The sequence below is a fragment of the Cydia fagiglandana genome, chromosome 9 (assembly GCF_963556715.1).
Source record: "Cydia fagiglandana chromosome 9, ilCydFagi1.1, whole genome shotgun sequence".
NCBI classification, from domain to species: Eukaryota; Metazoa; Arthropoda; class Insecta; order Lepidoptera; family Tortricidae; genus Cydia; species Cydia fagiglandana.
In genome coordinates this window covers 2,515,317-2,535,451 of record NC_085940.1, presented here as the reverse complement: position 1 = coordinate 2,535,451, position 20,135 = coordinate 2,515,317, and the positions used below count along the sequence as shown (strand labels likewise).

At 40.9% G+C, this 20,135-nt stretch overlaps 1 protein-coding gene across 1 annotated transcript; it reads right to left on the bottom strand.

Moving 5' to 3' along the window:
* Positions 1-77: 77 nt before the first annotated feature.
* On the bottom strand, positions 78-1,529 carry LOC134667129 (polyglutamylase complex subunit TTLL1-like). Its single transcript, XM_063524411.1, has one exon. The coding sequence runs from the start codon at positions 1,450-1,452 to the stop codon at positions 190-192; it is 1,263 nt and encodes a 420-aa protein (XP_063380481.1). The 5' UTR covers positions 1,453-1,529; the 3' UTR covers positions 78-189.
* Positions 1,530-20,135: the final 18,606 nt, after the last annotated feature.

Below are 20,135 nucleotides of genomic sequence, written 5' to 3'. Positions count from 1 at the left end.
CGCCGGTTTCAACAGTGAATTTATAAAACCCTTGATAATTTCCTACAGGTAGCAGTTAAACACATTTAATTTATACTATATTTATTAAACACAAATATACATAATGAGTATGTATTTATATTTTTGATCATATCATAGAAATATTTCAAATCAAATATGCTTGTTTAAACATATTTTAGGGAGTAACACCTATGAATCTTCTGTACATAACCTAGTTTCATCTATTAACAGTTCAAAGTCCCCCAAAGCTCTGTCGTTCGGCGTCTTTCTCCAGCGAGCATCAGGTATCCCATTGGGAGGGAGTATCACAGACAACATATTCTCCAACAATTTCCTCTTCAGGATACCGTCGTTCCGCGTTGTCGGCGTCATCGAAGGCGACGAGTTCACTTCAATAAGCCACGGCTTCAAATCCGCATCTATGATAATATCGTAACCGTAACATTCAAAACAATGGCGGTCATTCGCTATAACTGGCGCCACAGCTTTTAGGGAATGCACTATGAGCCATTGTATCTCGCGGAACAACCGCTCGGTTACTTCCCGACCTCGCGTACCTTCTAAATATAACTTTAAATTTTGCATACCAAGTTTGCCGCCATGCAAACGATTGTAGTCCACACCACGCTTCTGAACGCTCACATTCGTCAGATGCACGTATACATTGTCCAGTTCAGCCACACTCGTATCGTACTTCATCGCACAGAACCTGCAAAAGCCTTGTCGGAACATGTAAGCCTTTAAAGGCCGAAAAGACGTAACGAGGACGTAAATCCGCAAATCGAATTTCTTTCCTCCAATCAAAAGCGGATTATCTATGTAGCGCGATATAACGTAAGAGTCCTTGTTGGTAAATCGATGATGTAAGTAATTCCTCGATTCTCGGGACCATTTCTTTAGTCTTGACAAATTGTTTATGAGGAAAATACCTTCTCCTTGTGATTTGCTTGTTGGTTTGAGGATCCATTTGCTGTTGGGGTAGCGTCGGTATTCCTCCACAAACAGATTATAATCTGAAGGCAATCCATAGGTTACTGGAATAAAATCTAGATGCAAATAACGAGTGATTTTGTGATTTCCCTGTATAACTTCACATTTCTCAGCTAGAGGGTTTCCTTCTTTTTCTAATTCTTTGCGGTATTTCTTTATGTTTCTGACTAGTAAGTCTTTACGAACTAATTCGTAGTGTTTTGGGAAATGGTTGATGAGTTGGTAGTCGTTGAGTGAAACACCATTACCTACGTTGAATATAGACCGGCAGTTGCTTGTATTCGCCCAGTACAGATTCCAAGCTTCTGTAGGCTCTACTTGCTTCCATCCTCGGTCGATAAACGTATTGATAACTATAGTTTTGTCGAAATCTGTGCAGAATGTGAGCTGCCTCGGTGGTTTGTTGTTGATTGCTTGTTTTAGTTGGCCGTACATGCCAAAACCGTTTGAAAATGGAATCATCACGAGTTAATATTTTGGGAATCTTCTAATCTTTCTGTGGCTTAAAATACGTACATTGTTAGAATGTGCAATAGATTGTTTTTTTTTTTGTATATTGTAAATATTACCGTCACTTGCCTGCGCCGTAGTCATATGGCAAATGACATAGAGTGACAGTAAAATGATTTTATTTTTAATGTTGCCATTAACCGTTCGATAATTCAAGTAGGCTAAGAATCAACAAACTAGAAAAATGTCACAGAGAAACGAAACTTTTTCTTCTGCTGTCCAATGCCACATAAGTTTGGCAACCCTCGAAGTTTGCTTGATATGTAGGCAATTCATCTTCAAACTAACATTATGTACAATCACAATAGTCTATAAGTTTCTCATAAAGTTTAGTTAAAATGACAGCGTGCCCAATGAATTCGCAATTTAAACGGTGACACTAAAGTTACAAAGGTCGTTTAAATAAGTGTCAGCTTCAAACCCAAAGAACTTTTGATCGAACTTCACTTAACTCGGGGCAACCATAAATTATGTTCTCTCCGATGAACCCCTGAGATCTTAAGGACGCCATCCATCTTGTATTTAAGACCTTCGTTCTGTTAAGGTTTGTCGCGGTATCTAATAATTTCTTGTAACACTTTAGATACTTTAATAATCCCACCCGTTAGCCGGAAATTTATTATTTAATTACCGGCATTATTGTGGAGAGAAATATTTACTTTGCAAATGCAAAATAATTTTGTCCTCCAGAACATAACCACTTGTTACCGCTGTGGCTTATTATATCAATGCTACACTCTGTGTACTGGGTATTTTTTATATATTATATATTTCGGAGATAAGTAACACACAAACAATGCATAGATACAGATGTATGATAAGAAAACATACCTACCTACATAGTATATACAGGGTGTTTGGTACATCGTTTGTAGCTGAACTCTTGTAATATCCAGTAGAGTTTATCCATCGCTATACATTGGATATTGTAGTACCCGACCATATGTCTTTATAGGGTTACTTGGGGTAAGATAAACATAGGTACCAGTGGCGGCGTGTCCATGAAAGCCGATTCCTACCGGCTTGCCTGTTTTTGGACATTTGTCATTTGACCAGAGTTGTAAACGAAATATGTAAGCCAAATTAGCCCCGGATTGCCTATGGATATGTTTGACGCGCCGCCACTGATAGGTACCTAGTTTATTTTGCTCGAAACAAGAAACACATTTGACTCTTACCACGCTTGGCCGACTCTGAGGGTTCGCTACAAATTTTTCTGTTGCCCCGGTGTTTATTTTACCCCACCTGACCTTACTTGGTAGGTATAAGTACTTTTAAAAACCGGGCAAGTGCGAGTCGGACTCGCGCACGAAGGGTTCCGTACCATACTGCAAAAAAGGAAAAAAAAACGGTCACGCCTCCAAGTACTGACCTCGCTCGACGTTGCTTAACTTCGGTCAAAAATCACGTTTGTTGTATGGGAGCCCCACTTAAATCTTTATTTTATTCTGTTTTTAGTATTTGTTGTTATAGCGGCAACAGAAATACATCATCTGTTAAAATTTCAACTGTCTAGCTATCACGGTTCCTGAGATACAGCCTGGTGACAGACGGACGGACGGACAGCAGAGTCTTAGTAATAGGGTCCCGTTTTACCTTTTGGGTACGGAACCCTAAAAATGGTAAAATAAGTGGTTTGATGGGTGGAATGGTTTTAATTTCTAATTCGTAGCTATTAAGAAACTGCAGAAAAATACTCTCTCAAAAACTGTCACACTTAAAAGTGTCATACCTATTAATATTATAACCTTTTCTTCCATATCCATTTTAGTTTGGCTATGTATTTTTGAACTAGTTATTTTATTTGTTTATATGGATGAAGGCCTCCTCCAGTTTTTTCCAACTTTCTCTGTCTTCTCCTGTCTCCATCCAATGTTTTCCGGTTATTTTGGGTAATGTATGTACGTTGTGGGCTACGGTGACTGCTTACCATCAGGCGGGCCGTATGCTTGTTAGCCACCAATGCGGTATATAAAAAAAAATGTCTTCAGACCAGCGTTTCTTCGGCCTGCCATACCTATCGTATATTGTCTTAAAATGTCTGTATATAATAAGTAAGTACGCGGTATCATAAGTATTATAAATGTTTTTTCTCAAACATACAATGAAATATTGATGTTATGTTCCTTATAATAGGCTGTGAAGTATGACGTTTCAGGTGCGGCTAGGACAAAAGGTCGTTAATGGAATTTCAGACACATCTTGCAGGCCTAGGCCGGCAAAGTCCTCTTTTTTAATTTTCATTTCACAGATATTTGTGACACAGCATCGTGGCATTCATCCATTACAAAAAACTAGAGGCAGTTATTGCTTTATGGTTCGTAATGACACTGCCACTACGCCTATAAAAAAAAAAACAAAAAACAATGTTTGCTATAATTTGCAGTTTTATTTGTATAAAATCAACATGAACTTAATAAATAATACATTCTATAATTTTAAATTATAAATTTAACTACACAAATAAAAATCTTTAAAATATTTCATCTAAACGTTAGCGGTAAAAAGGTCTACTCAAACACGCGTAATGATTTTTTTTAATTGTTATGGAGGTAAAGTTGAAAAATATTCATTCTGTTTTATTGGATTTATGGTGCGTTGTTGATTTTTTGACTTTAATATGAGTTCCGACGAAATAATGAAATTAATATTAATTGTAATCGTATGTGTTGGAATTGGCAGCGTAAGCAGAATTGATTTTAAATAACTTGCTGCCTCTGCCGCTAAGTCAAACGCGAAGTATGTATACTTATGGTTGCTTATGGCAATTTTATTCTTTGAGAAACTAAGAAAAATGGCTTACAGTTTATTAGAAACAGTTTTGTGGCATATTTTAAATGAATGTAACACTGTGGAAATTATACTTATTTACTCCATGCATAAAGCAACGATGTATGTGAAACATGATATCAACATGAAAGACTATGTAAACCTTTGTGACGAAAACGACAGTCAGACGGATACAAGGCGAAAAAATCAAAGATACATGAAAATATACGGGTAGTAAAAATACACGACTCGTGTAAAACATACGCGTGATAATGAATTGATATAGGTACGTGTTGGTTATATTTTGGGTGTAGTTTACTTTTAGTTTTTTCTATAAATAAAACTTGAGTTTCGTGGATTTTTTATTTTATTTATTTCATTGCATGTTTGAGAAAAGCACTATACATACCTCGGCGGGAAATGGGGTTGCCCGCGCTCAGACCTAACCGTCTATATGTCTTCGGCCGGCAACCCCTTTTGTCCCGGCCTCTGTAGTAATGTACTATTTCTTTTGAGGACAATGTCAGCAAACCACAAGCATTTGAGGTGTAATGAGTTACTAAAACAAACGAATACCTACCGCTCTTCCTGCATTCCAAATCCCGAAATACGAAAACGAATTACGTTTACGGGACATTAAACGCGTTAATTTTTATACGTTCCCGTGCCTGAACATTACCAACTGCCGTATTCGAACTTCAAGATATTCACAAGAGACGACACGTACTAGATCCATTCTAGATACGTTATAGTTTAGATATCAACTAGTTCTCTGTTGCAGTGCAATTCGGCCAACCAATGTCACTTTTACGTTAGATAGAGTAAGATATCTATTAGATGTGAATTTAATCTCTAAGTCATATCCTGTGGAAATCGTTCAAGAGTATCTCCAGAATCGCGCAAATGTCAAATTTGACAGGTTAGATCTTAAACATATCGTTATCGTACCTTTGTGATGTCTAAAAGATATCTAATAGATGTCTATTTCAAAATCCGAATCGTGCCCCAATTCACGCCTCGCTGTAGCAGAGCATCCAAAGGACTCGTAGCAATGTAATAACTATTTGGAGCTCGCATTGCCCAAATGGCATTTCAGACGGCTTTCTGCCGTATGAGTTTTTACCTACATTGTACTGAACACTCAACTCATAGCTCATAACTAAGCGGGCGTCTGATAACTTCCTCCTATAAATTTAAACCAACTTTGAATTCAACAGCTCGAAATGCCAGCATACCTATTGTGAATACCGCTAACTAGGATTGAAATATGGAACTCGTATTGTTTTATTTTTAGAGAGAATAAAAATGAACGCTTTACAGTGGAATAATATTTGTGATTAAAGATTTATTTACCCAATAAACTTTCTCTTTTATTTTCTTCCACTGAAAATCCACAATATGGCGATGCCTAATAAAATTTTATCAACCCTGACGCAGGAAGTTATATATTAATCGGGAGCGAACTGTCACTTTTTTTGTCATACTAAATTGAACCTTATCACCGAGCCAGAAAGTTGTTCGTACCAGACTAGAGAAAACGGTCCACATGAGATAGAAAACCAGAGCCCCGTGTCTCACTCGCACATGTTGCCAATGTAAAAAAGATACCATTGTGGCAGTATTTATATCAATATACTACTGAAAGTAATTACCTTCATATACTATTTTAGTGCTATATTCCGATTACAGTTCCGATATCTTTTAAATAATTTGTTAATCATTATGATGTCAATATTATTAACTGATTAAACCAAGCATGTGCATAACAAAAAAAACATTAAATTGAATATGGTAGAAATTGTAGTAACTTTGGATATTAATTGGTATCCCCAACTTGATGACATATTTTTCGTGTACACACACACACACGTGTACAATCAAGAAAACTGTAAGTGAAGGGCGGGGTTGATTGAAAGAAACTAAAAAGCTATTGTCCAGAACTACTTTATGTATAATGTCACAAAAGGGAAACACATAGAAAACACAAAAACTAGCGGAAAGAAACAAACTACAACGGGATTTTGGCGCGCAAATTACTTATGTAAGTACGTATTATCTCTCGCTATGCGCCGCGAAGACTGCCTCGTGCCGCGCCCGTGCGCCGGTCGGTGCCGGCCAACCTTGAGGTGCGGGGGGCCTCTCCCTTCCCCTCGGCTCGTCTTGGCGTAGCATAGTTATTATTACTAATTTAATAAAATAAATTTCGGACAGTCGTGCTACTTAACATTACCACCCCCCAGTTGGAGACTTCAATCGACAAATGTACCGTCTGTAGGTAGCACGGCTATTCGAACAACAGGACGACGCAGCGTCCCAGAGGCCGTTCTTATATCTACTACACGCACATGACCATCACTTCCCGGAAATACTTTGGTTATTATGCCACGGGGCCACATATTACGCGGCTGTTTGCCGTCACACAACACCACTACATCACCCACTTTGACAGAATCCGTTGCCGTTGTCCACTTCTGTCGTCTCTGAAGTGTGGGCAGATATTCTCTGATCCACCGCCGCCAGAACATCTCGGCCAGCGCATTCGCCTTCTTCCATTGGCGGCGAGCATTGAGGTCAGAGGGCTCAAAGGTCGTCATGCGGGTCTCGCCCGTCGCTGTCCCAAGCAGGAGATGGTTTGGCGTGAGTACGACCGGTTCATCGTGATCAGTTGCTACATACGAAAGCGGTCGGCTGTTCACGACCAGTTCTGCTTCCAGCATGGCGGTGTGTGGCACTTCTTCAGATGGTGCGCGTTCTTTCAGTATAGCATGAAGAGCATTCTTCACGGAGCGAATGAGGCGTTCCCACGTACCGCCCGTGTGCGGAGCTGCTGGAGGGTTGAACCGCCATTCAATGCCCTTAGACAAGGCCTCACCTTGAAGTCGCTCGGCGTTCAGGCTTCGTAGAGCGGTGCGCAGTTCCCTGTTCGCTCCTACGAAGTTTGTGCCGCAGTCACTCAAAATCATCGCTGGTTGCCCGCGGCGCGCTATCAAGCGGCGCAAGGCAAGTATGGCAGAATCACTACTCAGCGACGCAGCCAACTCGAGGTGAATGGCGCGTGTAGCCAAGCAGGTAAACAAGACGCCCCACCGTTTCTCCCGGCGCCGTCCAATTGTGATCTCCATAGGACCGAAATAATCGATCCCGCAGTTGACGAATGCTCGTCGTGTTGTGGTAAGTCTTACGGGCGGTAAGTCTCCCATCTTCTGTGGTTTAGGCCGCGCGCGCTGTACGCGGCAATATTGACAGCGCGCAACGACTGCCTTTACAGTCGGGCGAAGACAAGTCACCCAGAACCTCTCTCTTAAGTTGTTGACGACGGTTTCGTGGTTCGCGTGTAGCGCACGACAGTGATAGTGATGTACCAGGAGCCGCGCGCTACGACAGCTACCTTCGAGGATAATCGGGTGTCTCTCGTCGAACGACAACTCGGTTGACGCCCCAAGGCGGCCCCTGACGCGAAGAAGCTCATCCTCGCCGATTACAGGATCCAGCTTTAGCAGGCGGCTGGACCTAGGAAGCGAGCGTCCCGCCTGTAGCGCGCGCAGCTCATCAGGGAAGGAGCGAGCCTGCGCTTGTTTCAATAGAACCCGCTCGGCCTCTTGCAGGATGTCCATAGTTAGTTCGTTCGCTGTTCGCTGCTTACCTCGACAGGCGCGTATAAATGCAAGCACGCGTGCAGTAACGCGCACAGCTCGCGTCCATGTGGAGTAGCGTGCCACATCGATGAGCTGATCTGGGCTGGTCTCAGCTGCCACGTGCGCCCTCTCCAAACGCTCAGGATCAGCGGGGGTCTCGTCACGGCTCCAGCTGGGCCATGGTACCTGTGGATTACAGAGAAAGGGGGGACCCGAAAGCCACATGCCCTTGTTGTTAGGCCAGTCCATCCTGGTTGCCTCATCAGCAGGATTAGACTCTGAAGGAACCCAGTGCCAGTCGCTTCGCTTACTTAAATTGTCAATCTCTGCTAACCTATGCGAAACGTATCTTTGATAGTCGCGTGCGTCGGAATTAATCCACATAAGAACTGTTTTTGAGTCAGTCCAGAGGTACAGGTCGGTGATAGCAAAATTTACTTCAGATTTTATTGTCACTGCTAGTCTACACGCTAACACAGCGGCCTGTAATTCCAAACGAGGAATGGATACTACCTTCACGGGGGTCACGCGTGCTTTTCCCCCCACCATAGTACATACCCTATTGCCGCCATTGTCGGTACCAACCAAGAATCCCACAGCGGCGTACGCTTTTTCGCTTGCATCACCGAAGACATGAAGGTCTACCGCCGCTGTCCGTTGCAAACCGTACCATCGCGGCACGGCAACGGCAGATAGCGCTTTCAACTTACTAAGCCATTCGAACCAGATAGCGGCCTCCGTGTCCTTGATGCATTCGTCCCACAAAACGCCTGACTGCCAGACGCGCTGCATCAGAACTCGTGATTGTATCACGCAAGGGTAGACCAGTCCGAGTGGGTCAAAAATGCTCATAATAAATTTGAGAAATTGACGCTTGGTAGGTTTGATCTGACCTTCAACCAATTCCGCCGGCAAACGTTTAAACGACAGATCAAATTTCATACAGTCGCTTGCCGGACACCAGATCATACCTAACGTGCGTTCGTTTTCAGACTTGTCGAGTTTAACACGACCCGGCACCACAACTGGCAGCTTTTCACTCAATTCAGGTGAATTTGTCACCCACCCCCTAATATCAAATCCACCAGCTCGGTGAATGTGGGTGACGTCAGCGATCAGCTGTTGTGCCGTGTCTATCGAGTCAACACTATCTAAGTAATCGTCAACATAGTGTTTATTTTTAATAGCTTCCACCGCCGCAGTATGCGTACGTGCGTACTCCTCGGCGTTTTTATTCAACACGTAGATCGCCGACGTAGGACTGCAGGTCGCGCCGAAGATCATAGAGTTCATCACATAAATTCCAGGTTCACTAGATCGGTCTTGGCCGCGCCATAAAAACAGCTGCGCTCCCTGATCGGCCTCACGAATTTTTACACGCATAAACATGTCAGCAATGTCGGCGGTGAAAGCTATTTCACCCGATCTGAATTTAATCAAAACTCCTAATAAAGAATTCATCAAATCAGGTCCACTTAGTAGGTTATTATTCAAGGACACGCCCTCGTAAGTGGCGGCACAATCAAATACGAGACGAAACTTGCCGGGTTTATTCGGGTTCGTGACTCCAAAATGTGGCAAATACCAAACGGGACTGGCCTTAATACTGTCAACTTTTCGCGCGTAACCCGCATCTAATAATCTGTTTATTTGCTTAGCGTATTCGGAAGCAAATTTGGGGTCACGATCCATTCTTTGCTCAATCCCAGCAAGTCGTCTTAACGCGTAGTTATAGTTATCGGGCATTTCTACATGGTCACGAGCCCACAACAAACCTACTTCCCACTGCTGGGCACTATCTGACACGCGACGACACGTTTGGTTTAATATTTCTAAAGCGCGTTCAGAGTCCGAGTTGGTACGTAACATATTACAAATACCTATAGCTTCCAATTCGAATTGGGCCTTCACTAAGTCATGCAAGTCATTATTGTCATCAAACGCGGTCATGCAGTTGACGGATTCAATCTCGCTATCACCAACCCCCCCACCTAACGGGCCATGAACGGCCCAGCCTAAGTAGGTAAGTGAAGCGATCGGGCGACCGGATTTACCTTCGCGGAGCTCCCTGCCGACGATGAGACGCCAATTGTCCTGCCCCAACACCAGCATGGGTTTCGCCTCCCTCATCTCTTCGCAATCCAGGTCCCGCAGGTGTGCGTTTTCTCGAAAAATGCGCGCCGGTACAGTTTGTGTCGGCAAGCTAAGGTCCCGCATCGTACGCACGGAAATGTCATGATTGACACCATTCGAGCCACGCACTATCACTTTGATCTTGCGAGAGTTATCGTCTTTAGCAAAATAGTCACGCGCCATCCGTAAATTCAGCGGCACTATAGGTCCGTCTGCACCACTCGCGAATCGATCGTCCAAAACCGAGCATGTCGCACCATCGTCCAATAGCGCGTAAATGCAATGTTCGACTCCTGCACTTGTAACAGTCACAGATACCACTTTTAATAAAGTACTCGCACTCATTTCACTAACATTCGTTAACGTTTCAAATGTATCCGAAGCCGATACTTGAGACGCGGGCGCCGATGGCGGAAGGCTAGGCTGTGGCGCCTCCGCGGGCGGCGTAGCCTTTTCTACGTCTTTATGTAATAACTCGTGGTGAGAGTAATTGCACTTATTACACCGTTTTGCACGACAATATCTACTCGAGTGTGTTTTCAAAATGCACTTGAAACATAGTCTATTTAGTTTGACAAGGTCCCAACGTTCATCAATAGGCAAGTTTTTAAAATCGGTACACTCAGTTAACTTATGGTCCGCTTTACACTTAACACACACGATTTTATTGTCATTGTGTTTAGTCTTAGACACTGTCGCGGTTGTTTCCACTTGAGCATGTAGTCGATGAACCGCTCCGCCCGCGCGCACTGGGACCGCAGCCTTATCGCGCCGACCGGCGTGAGATCCTGCGCGCTCTGCGCCCGCGACGGCCCGGCTGGCGGGCGCGATGTTTATACTTATAGGAGCGAAATACGATGACGCGCGAGTAATTTGACTCAGGAATTCGACAAACATACTCAGATTTGGGCTCACTCGTAAATCGACGTCGCTCTCGATGTCCCTTTTCATTGCGAATTCACCGTACTGGGCTCGTTGATAAGGCGTCAATTTATGAAGCAAGTCGTTAACCATCTGTGGGTTATTTAAATAACCCACGGCCCTTATACTTTTTAGAATCGAGACGCAATTTCGTACTGTCGTTGTAAATTTGCGAATTTCGTGTCCGTCCTCACTAAGTTTAGGCAATTCACGTACTTTCTTCAACGCGCACTCCAAAAGACGAGTCGGGTGTCCAAACTGGTCTTCTAGTGCCTTTATTACCTCTTCTGGATCCGTGGCAGTTCGCAGTAAATCTTGTACGGAGGCCTTCGCTTCGCCGACAAGCGCCACACGAAGGCGCGCCATATTTTCGAATGGTTTAAAGGCATGAATTTCATTCGTACATCGATAGGCTTTTTCAAACCCTAGCCAGTCCGACGCGTTTCCGTCGTACGCCGGTAAGTCGTGCACTTGCCGTGGCACGTATCTCTTATGACCCAGCTTGCTGATGGCCTCCGCTAACCGATCAATATCAGATAGAGGCTGGCTCTTCGGTAGCGGCGGCAGCAGCTGGGGTGACGTCGTGCGCGGCAAAGGCGGTGCGGGCACTCGGAACGGGATGGCGGCTTCATGTTGCGGCGATGGCGTACGCGGTACGGCGGGGGTCGGCGCGGCGGCGGGGGTGTTGTCGAGCCAGCGCGTTACGCGCGCCGTTACTTCTCCGCTCGCAACACTGTGCGCTGCTTCGTCCTCCTCTTCGTCCTGTACCTGTAGGTCAGCCATGTCGAGGGCTAGCTTCTTTTTAATAAGATTTTCTTTTATTTTGGCCACCTCAAGCTCTGCTTCGTACTCAGCGCGTAAGCGCCGTGCATTGAGGGAGGCCTGGCTTAGTTTCGAGCGTTTCGACGTGTAGCTGGCCACGCTGGCGTCGCTCCTCGGCCGCACAGTGACCTCTGTTGCCGGCGTCTTCAGCCCCGACGGCGGTATTTCATCTCCGTGGCCTTTCTGGCCACCCACCGAGGGGGCACGCTCTGGCAGCAAAGATGGCGCGTGCTGTGATACGCCGGCACCCGATGGAGTCCCCAATCCCGAATCTGGCGGCTTCTCTATCATCGCTCTAGATTTGCTACGTGTTCTCCGTTTATTCTCATCACTCATAGCTAAATAATTTCACTTATCCGAACTCGTAGGACCATTTGTAAGTGAAGGGCGGGGTTGATTGAAAGAAACTAAAAAGCTATTGTCCAGAACTACTTTATGTATAATGTCACAAAAGGGAAACACATAGAAAACACAAAAACTAGCGGAAAGAAACAAACTACAACGGGATTTTGGCGCGCAAATTACTTATGTAAGTACGTATTATCTCTCGCTATGCGCCGCGAAGACTGCCTCGTGCCGCGCCCGTGCGCCGGTCGGTGCCGGCCAACCTTGAGGTGCGGGGGGCCTCTCCCTTCCCCTCGGCTCGTCTTGGCGTAGCATAGTTATTATTACTAATTTAATAAAATAAATTTCGGACAGTCGTGCTACTTAACAAAAACACTGTCAAACTCATTAGGGTGACTATGATATCGGTGCGATTTGGATCGGTCTTACAGAATTGTTATTACGTACTTAATGTAAAAATAAGTTTACCTAAATAGTATACTAATAAATAAATAAAGATATACTTATTTCGGCATGTTTAATTATTCGATTCATGTAATGAGAGCTATATAATTGCCAAAAATTAAATCCAAAGTCCTTAGACATTACAGACTCATGTTTATACTTACTTACATAATATTTAATTACTGAAACGTTAATTCTAACTATTTATATAGATGTAATCGATTCTATATAGGTTGGACACACATTTCCGTCAGTATATAAAGTCGGCAAATTTGAAAATTTTGTTGCAGATCACAAATCTACGATGACGCTTACGCCTAAAGAATAGCTTAAGTATGCAAAAGGGAAGTCATCACGTATATGAACACACCATGAGTATGATATTGATAGTGATAGGTATTTTGTTAAGCATAAATAGTGTAAGATGCCGGTTTACACAGTTAAATGTAAGTTTTTATTTCGTTGTGTGCTAATATTTTATTATTTTCATGTTCGGATACATGTACCAAGACCACTGTCAAGTCTAATTATTAATAATAACATACATGAATAATTAAGTAAATATAAAACATTAAATTAGCTTACAAATAATAATACAAACTATCTCTAAACTAAATAAACTTAAAATAAAAGCCTATAAATAAAAAACGTCCCCCAAGTCACTGCCGATAGGCAGTGTGCCCAGAAGGCTGGCCGCATTGCCACGTTGTATGGCAATACTTATGCGTTGAGCAAAATACTGGCCAGCCCTCTGGTCTCCTGCGGCATCTATAAGGCGCTCCGCTAAGGCCCTGTACATACGGCGCGCGCTTGGCCCCCACGGCCCCAGCGTTTCGACCCCAAACGCCTCAAAAATATAACTATTTATTATTTTAGTCAATACTCAAGATAATTTCGTGTATAAACATAAATTGTTACGCCACGCTACGCTAGGGCTTGACAAAATGACTGGTATCGATAACTAGTCGGTATAGTATTAATATAAGGTAATTTGCGATACAAGTGTTGAAAGTAAGAATCAAATTCGTAACGAGTGGTGATAAATTAAAACACGACCGAAGGCAGTGTTTTTAATCGACACGATTTGCAAATTACCTAGTTACGTAGTACAACGTTTTACCCCATCCTGGATATCTGTCTCGCTCTCTCTTATAGCTGTGTTTTTGATGTAGGTACGGCGGACCACACCTTCCTCACAATCGACCATGATCGCGATTCAATACGCCCATCCCATCTGTAACAGCTTTTATAACGACTAAAAGCTGTTATAACGACTAAATTAAGTAAGGTTGTTGTGAAGCGTTTTACAGGAGAGAAAAGAACTATATCCATCTCTTTTCTGGGACAATTATACTAGCATATGGAAAATACAGTATGATTCTCTCTGATTATGTACGAATGAGAAAAGATCCTGGCCAAACTATACATTCAATCTTATGCTAATATCCCACATACATATGACTTATGGTCACCCTAATTAGAAAGAGATGGAGGGCTCAGGTTTGATGTCTCATGTGGACACACTTTTTGGCCAGTGTACACTATCCCGTTTACTCTCTACGTCCGTGCCCTGACGTATAGGTACTATGTGTATATTGTATACCCATACCACAGTATAGTCATTCGACGAGGGGTGCCGGGGGCTCGGGGGTCTGGCGCACCCGAGCTGCATACATCGCTGTTGTTAGTAGCTCGGTACACGTCATGGCTCCTCTACATGATGGGCCAGCGCCGGCCACTCCAAGGGACACAGCCATGCGGTAAAGGCTTGCTACACGGTCGCCGACAAGCCCCCAGACCGCGTGGCCTTGGCCGGTCCCGGACCGTGTAGACAGTTGTTACCAACAAAATTTGACCAAAACTGACCAAGGACAGACCAAGGTCAGACGGTTAGACGGCTTGTCGGTGACCGTGTAGCAAGCCTTGTAGAATGAGATAGCAATATCACTTGCTCCCTCTAACGCTTACATGCGTCCCTTGGAGTGGCCTGCGTTGGCCCATCGTGTAGAAGAGCCCTCAAAGGCCGTCGTACCATTGTTACTTTTTACACTGTTAGTTACTAGTCTTAGTTTAGGTATTGATGTAAAATATGTTCGAGCCAGATACAAATATTACTTACAAAGAAGATTTTATATTTAATGTTAAGTAAACATTGTTTACTTTTTAAAACCATATTTGTATATTTACATTAGTTAAGTTCTATTTAAGTCTATTATGAATGTTATAATTTTGGATAATTTTAAAGAAATAAATATTATTCTTATTCTATTCTTTATTCATCATTTCTCTTAGGCTAGGGTTTTTATAATATGAATATAAAAGTAAAGTATAAAAACACTTACAAAACAATAAAAAATACATATAAACACATTATAAAAAACCTAACCTTATTCTTATTCTTACTGTGCCCAGACGCATATAAACTAAATTAATAAAGCCTTGATAGTGACATTAATGAAAACATGTCAGCCCACAAACATATGTTTTGCATATATATGTTTACATGCCGCGTCTAATAATGCTGGAGCACTCCATTTATCATTGGAGCCATATTTCACGAGTTTGCGGCTGTTTGTCTTCTCATATAACCCTCCCTATGTACGGCAATTGTTTATCCACAAGGTAGCTTGTAGTATTATTAATATTATTATATCCGGACCGATTTACTGTCTCAATACTTATTCACTTATGCAACCGTAAAATTGTAATGTTTAAATCTAATTTTCCTTGTCGCCTTAACCTTTTGGACGCCAATGACCGCAATTAAAGGTAAAAACAATGAAATTATATCGCGGTTGACCCGTTTGTGTAATTAAATATGTGTACAAAACGCGAGAGTTTAAAGCGCCAATGGCCGATATATCCGCACCTCAGGTTCAACGCCAAAGACGGATTAATTGGTCACAGACCACAGAGCAACTTACATAGACCGTGCATAATATGCATAAAGTTCGATTTTTAGTTTTGACTCTTTCCTTTTCTTTCTTTTGACCCTTAAAATGAAATCTATACGTGTGTATGGATTTTGTGTGGACAAATGAATACACAAATTATATAACATACACTATAAAGACCACGATGTCCACGTTATCACGGAAATAGAAATAGTCTAAATGCTCGTATAGTTAGCAAAGTCACATTCTGTCTTAAAAAAAAACTAAATTAATTGCCAGTTCGACTCTTTGAACCACGCTCGCGAGATTCTCATAAAAGCATTTCAGGGCCCAGTTTTATAAAGTTACAAGTTACAGGTTACAAGAGTACAGGCTACAGGCACCTGTAATGCACTGTGAACGGCTACAGGTGTTTTATAAATACACATAAATAATTACAGTTGTAAAGAACCACGGTCAATCTCGATTACATGTGAAATCTACAGGTGTGAAGGACATCACTATTTTAAAAAAAAACGTGTGACATAGATACTGGTTCTCTACTAAATTATGTGTTTTTGTTTGCTGTAAAATATTAATTACTGGAAAAATGGCCAGAAATTAAGGAAAAATCGAGTGGTTGAGAGCGGCGTTCCATGCCAAGGATATATTTTTTGGGCCGTTTTCAGATTCAGATTAAGTTAGATTTAATGAAATATTTACGTATACCTAATAACATGTAAATAAGTAGGTACTCTTTCACATTCTTACATTAAAATGTATCGTTTCGGTAGCGGCTCAAAGATAAATACGGTGTGTATCGAAAATTATGAATAGTACACTTTACCATAATGTAAATGCACTATACTTATATAAAGAGACGAATGCTAATAAATCAACGACAAATATCGGCAATAATCCCTTTCCATTTCCTAGTAGATAAAATAAAACGAATCGTCAATAAAATCAATATCAAACATATTGTCACTTTATTTCCTATTTACTATATATTTCAGATACATTAACAAAAACTGATAAGGTCAGTGCATGGAAAAGTATGCATGCCCTGGCACAATCGTTGGCGTTGGTGCTTAACAATAAAGAGTAAAGTTTAAAATCTCTCAGAAAACGAGTCTACAAGTAACTGCTGTTGTGCTGTTACAGGACTCAAGACGTATGTAAGTTTTTGTTACAAGTGTACCAATCTACACTTGTAATTTACAATTTTTTTATAAAACGCCTGTTCGATTATGAGTTTAAAACTATAATACTCCCGTATTTTCGTCTATGGTTGAGCTACAGGCACTTGTACCTGTAACCTGTAAAATTGTAACACCGTACTTTTATAAAACGCAAATTGTAAAAAACGGAGCAAGTGTTGCCAGTAAACGCCTGTAAACTTGTAACTTGTAACTTTATAAAACTGGGCCCAGGTTGTTACTTCTGCAAATGGCATTTGTACAAAAAAACCTTAGCCACGCCAATTTCCATCCGATTTTAATGGACAATCCGCTCGTAAAGATGTATTCCCGCTTTTTCATTGCAGTTCGATGTTGTGTTTTATTTTGCGAGAATGGATTGGGATGCGAGAAATGGAGATAACTCTTTTTCTCCAATATGCTCGGAAATGTTTCACCTTTTTGTAGCAGAAATAATACAGGAATTTATGGTCAAACTTAAATAAAAAACACAAATCTATTATTGTCCTGTTGTAGCTTGTGAAATAGAGTCTGGCCATCAAAACTAGTTAGTAGTAGTAGTAGCTAGTTATGCGCGCTTAATGCCGCGCCACGATGTGACCCGACCGGATTGTACAAGTTCGATCGGTTAATCCGTGTACTTAATTCATCTCTTTTTGTATTAGCTGTGTAAAATGTGTGTAATCTATTTTTCGGTTTATTTTATGTTTCTTTACTATTTTTTTTTTGTCTGTTACCTTCCGTGATTATTTCTCACTTGATGGTCTAATCGGAAGATCAGCGCTGGAAGTCGCCAGCAACATGCTGAGATGGGACCATTTCGTGACACTTTATTTTTCACTATGTTTTTTCTATGTATGTCTGTTGTCTGTGTGTTTACGAATAAAAAACTATTCTATTCTATTCTATTCTAAAACGTGATACTGAGATTTTTTTATTTATTTCAAATATGTAGATATGGCAAACCTTTATGAACTAGGAATACGCAATCTTGATAATTGTCAACAGGTGTCAACTGTCACTGTCACTGTCACTGTCAATGGTAGTTTGCAAAAAGAAACAACACAGTTTTCCCCATCGTTTATTTAAAAAGTTACTAGATAATCAATCTCAAGGCAATTTTATGTTTATAACATTGTATTATTTTATTTATTAAAAAAATGTTTTACTCGTACATATAGAAATATACACTGAAAATTAAACTCTGACAGCTTAATAAAAAAATAGAAATTAATAAAGCGCATTCACAAAGTTTTCAGTATAATACAAATAAAGATTTAATAAATAAAATTTTCGTTATGAACTTTAACCACAGCAGTTGGACAGAGTCATTAACAAATATATATTTTTATTATGGTGGGTAGACTTACCTACCCTCCATATATTTTATGAACATTGATAAAGACAGTTGGAAGCAAATATTCATTATAAAACTATTTGGGGACATAACTTTCTTAGGAAGTGAACAGGCCTTGCTCTGAACTGAACTAATCTAGAACTATTCTACCTATAACTAACTATCATAGTCAAAATCAGATTCCAAAAACTCAACTGGCTCCTCAGACTCACTGCTTGAGTCCCTGTCACTGGTTACATTTATAATGAATGGTTCTAATGTTGTGACGATTCCATCTCGTTCTATATATTTTTGTTCCACGTGCAGTACATGATCAGTGCATTTTTTCCAGTCCTCTGGAGTTACCGTCCCAAATTCCGTCGAAATCGCTTTTTCTACTTCTTTTACACTGAGACCCATATTTTTGCTACCAACTTTCCTTTTAGCTAAACTCCATATTTGTTCAATGGCGTTAAGGTCACAATGGTATGGGGGCAACCGTAGAACCTCATGTCCATTTTCTTTTAAAATTTCGTCAACCTCATATTTTGGGTCGGGCTTGTATTTGTCCACCAGACACATCAGCTCTTCCTTCGACATGTAAGTTTCATAATCAATTCCATTGGTAGTGAGCCAATCTTGAATTTCTGCCTTTCTCTGATGCATTGTGGGTGGTTTATTTACCTGAGTTGAATGATAACTTGCGTTATCCATTATTATTACACTTGGTTCCCTTAAATTAGGGATTAATTTCTCTTGCAGCCATTTTAAAAAGTTGATGATGATGATGATGTACAATAATGAAACGTTTTCCTGGGGAAATTTTTTCAATCACGCCGCTAGTAGACGGACCTTGCCATGATTTTTTTGGCCTATAATTTTGATGAATATATGTTTCATCCAAATAAATTAACGGCTTTTCTTGCTGGCGGTATTTACTAATGGCTCTCAAAAATCTGTGCCTCCATGCTGCTATGTCATATCTCTCCATGATTATACTACGTTCGTTTATATTTTTTTTGAACTCAAAGCCATTGGATAATAAAATTTTGCGCAACGTTTCACGACATCCGGTAAATCCTATGCTCTCTCTTAAATCTGTTAACAAGGTACGTAAAGTAGGCACCTGTTTCTTCACTGTGTAGTATTCATTGATCTTCTGCCTGATCGCGTTAATGTCAAAACTATCCAAATTGGCAACTGTTGGTTTATGTGGACGCTTTTTCCCGGGAGTATTCCAAACACCTGCATTTGACTGTCCTTCTTTTTTTATTCTTTTGATAGTACTTAGCTGTACCAACATCTGAAAATGAGAAGAAAATACAATATATTGTTTTTAATAATGGTATAGCTTATGGTTATTGGAAGCATCAATCACTATGTAACCTATTACCTATCTATTATTATATTATAAGTGATCTAAATCATCCCTATGTGGCAAAGTTCCTAACCCCTGACCTGACCCCGGGAACAATAGCGGGTGGTTTGGTTAATAAATTGTTTTGGTCAACTGATCAGAATCCAATGTGAGGGTCATCTAGTGTCTATCCATTTATACATTTCTATAATAACTGTTTTAGCAATATTATTTAAGATCTTTTCCCTCATCCTGGCACTATCCTAGTTGCATCTTAGTAGCCCTACATCCGGTAAAGATATTACTTTTACCTAAATGTCAGTTCCTTGCTTATGCTTATATATACCTATATAATATAAATTTGGGTTTGAACACACTTAAGTATATTAATTTATTGTCAGAATATCATACCTGTCATTGCAGAAATTTCTTGCACAAATTGAATTTCCGTTTTGAGCCGACTATTTTCCTCTAGTTGTTGTAAACTCTTCACAGCATTATTAATATCATTCAACTCATTTAAGCTGCTTTCATCGGCTTTATCTCTTATCCTCTCTGAAATAAAAAATATGTGCAATAAATATCTTTCAGATTACAATCGGAACATAACCTCTAAATGTAGGAGAAACCACTATTTCAAGCTGAAACCAACAACAAAAACATAACTAAACGAATAATATCTTTAGTCCAATGAAATATGTCTTGAAATAACTATTGAGTATGGAGTACAAACTATTCATCAAATATCAAAATCATTACAGTGCACTAACCTGTGGCAGCCATTATTTCATGGAAATATCG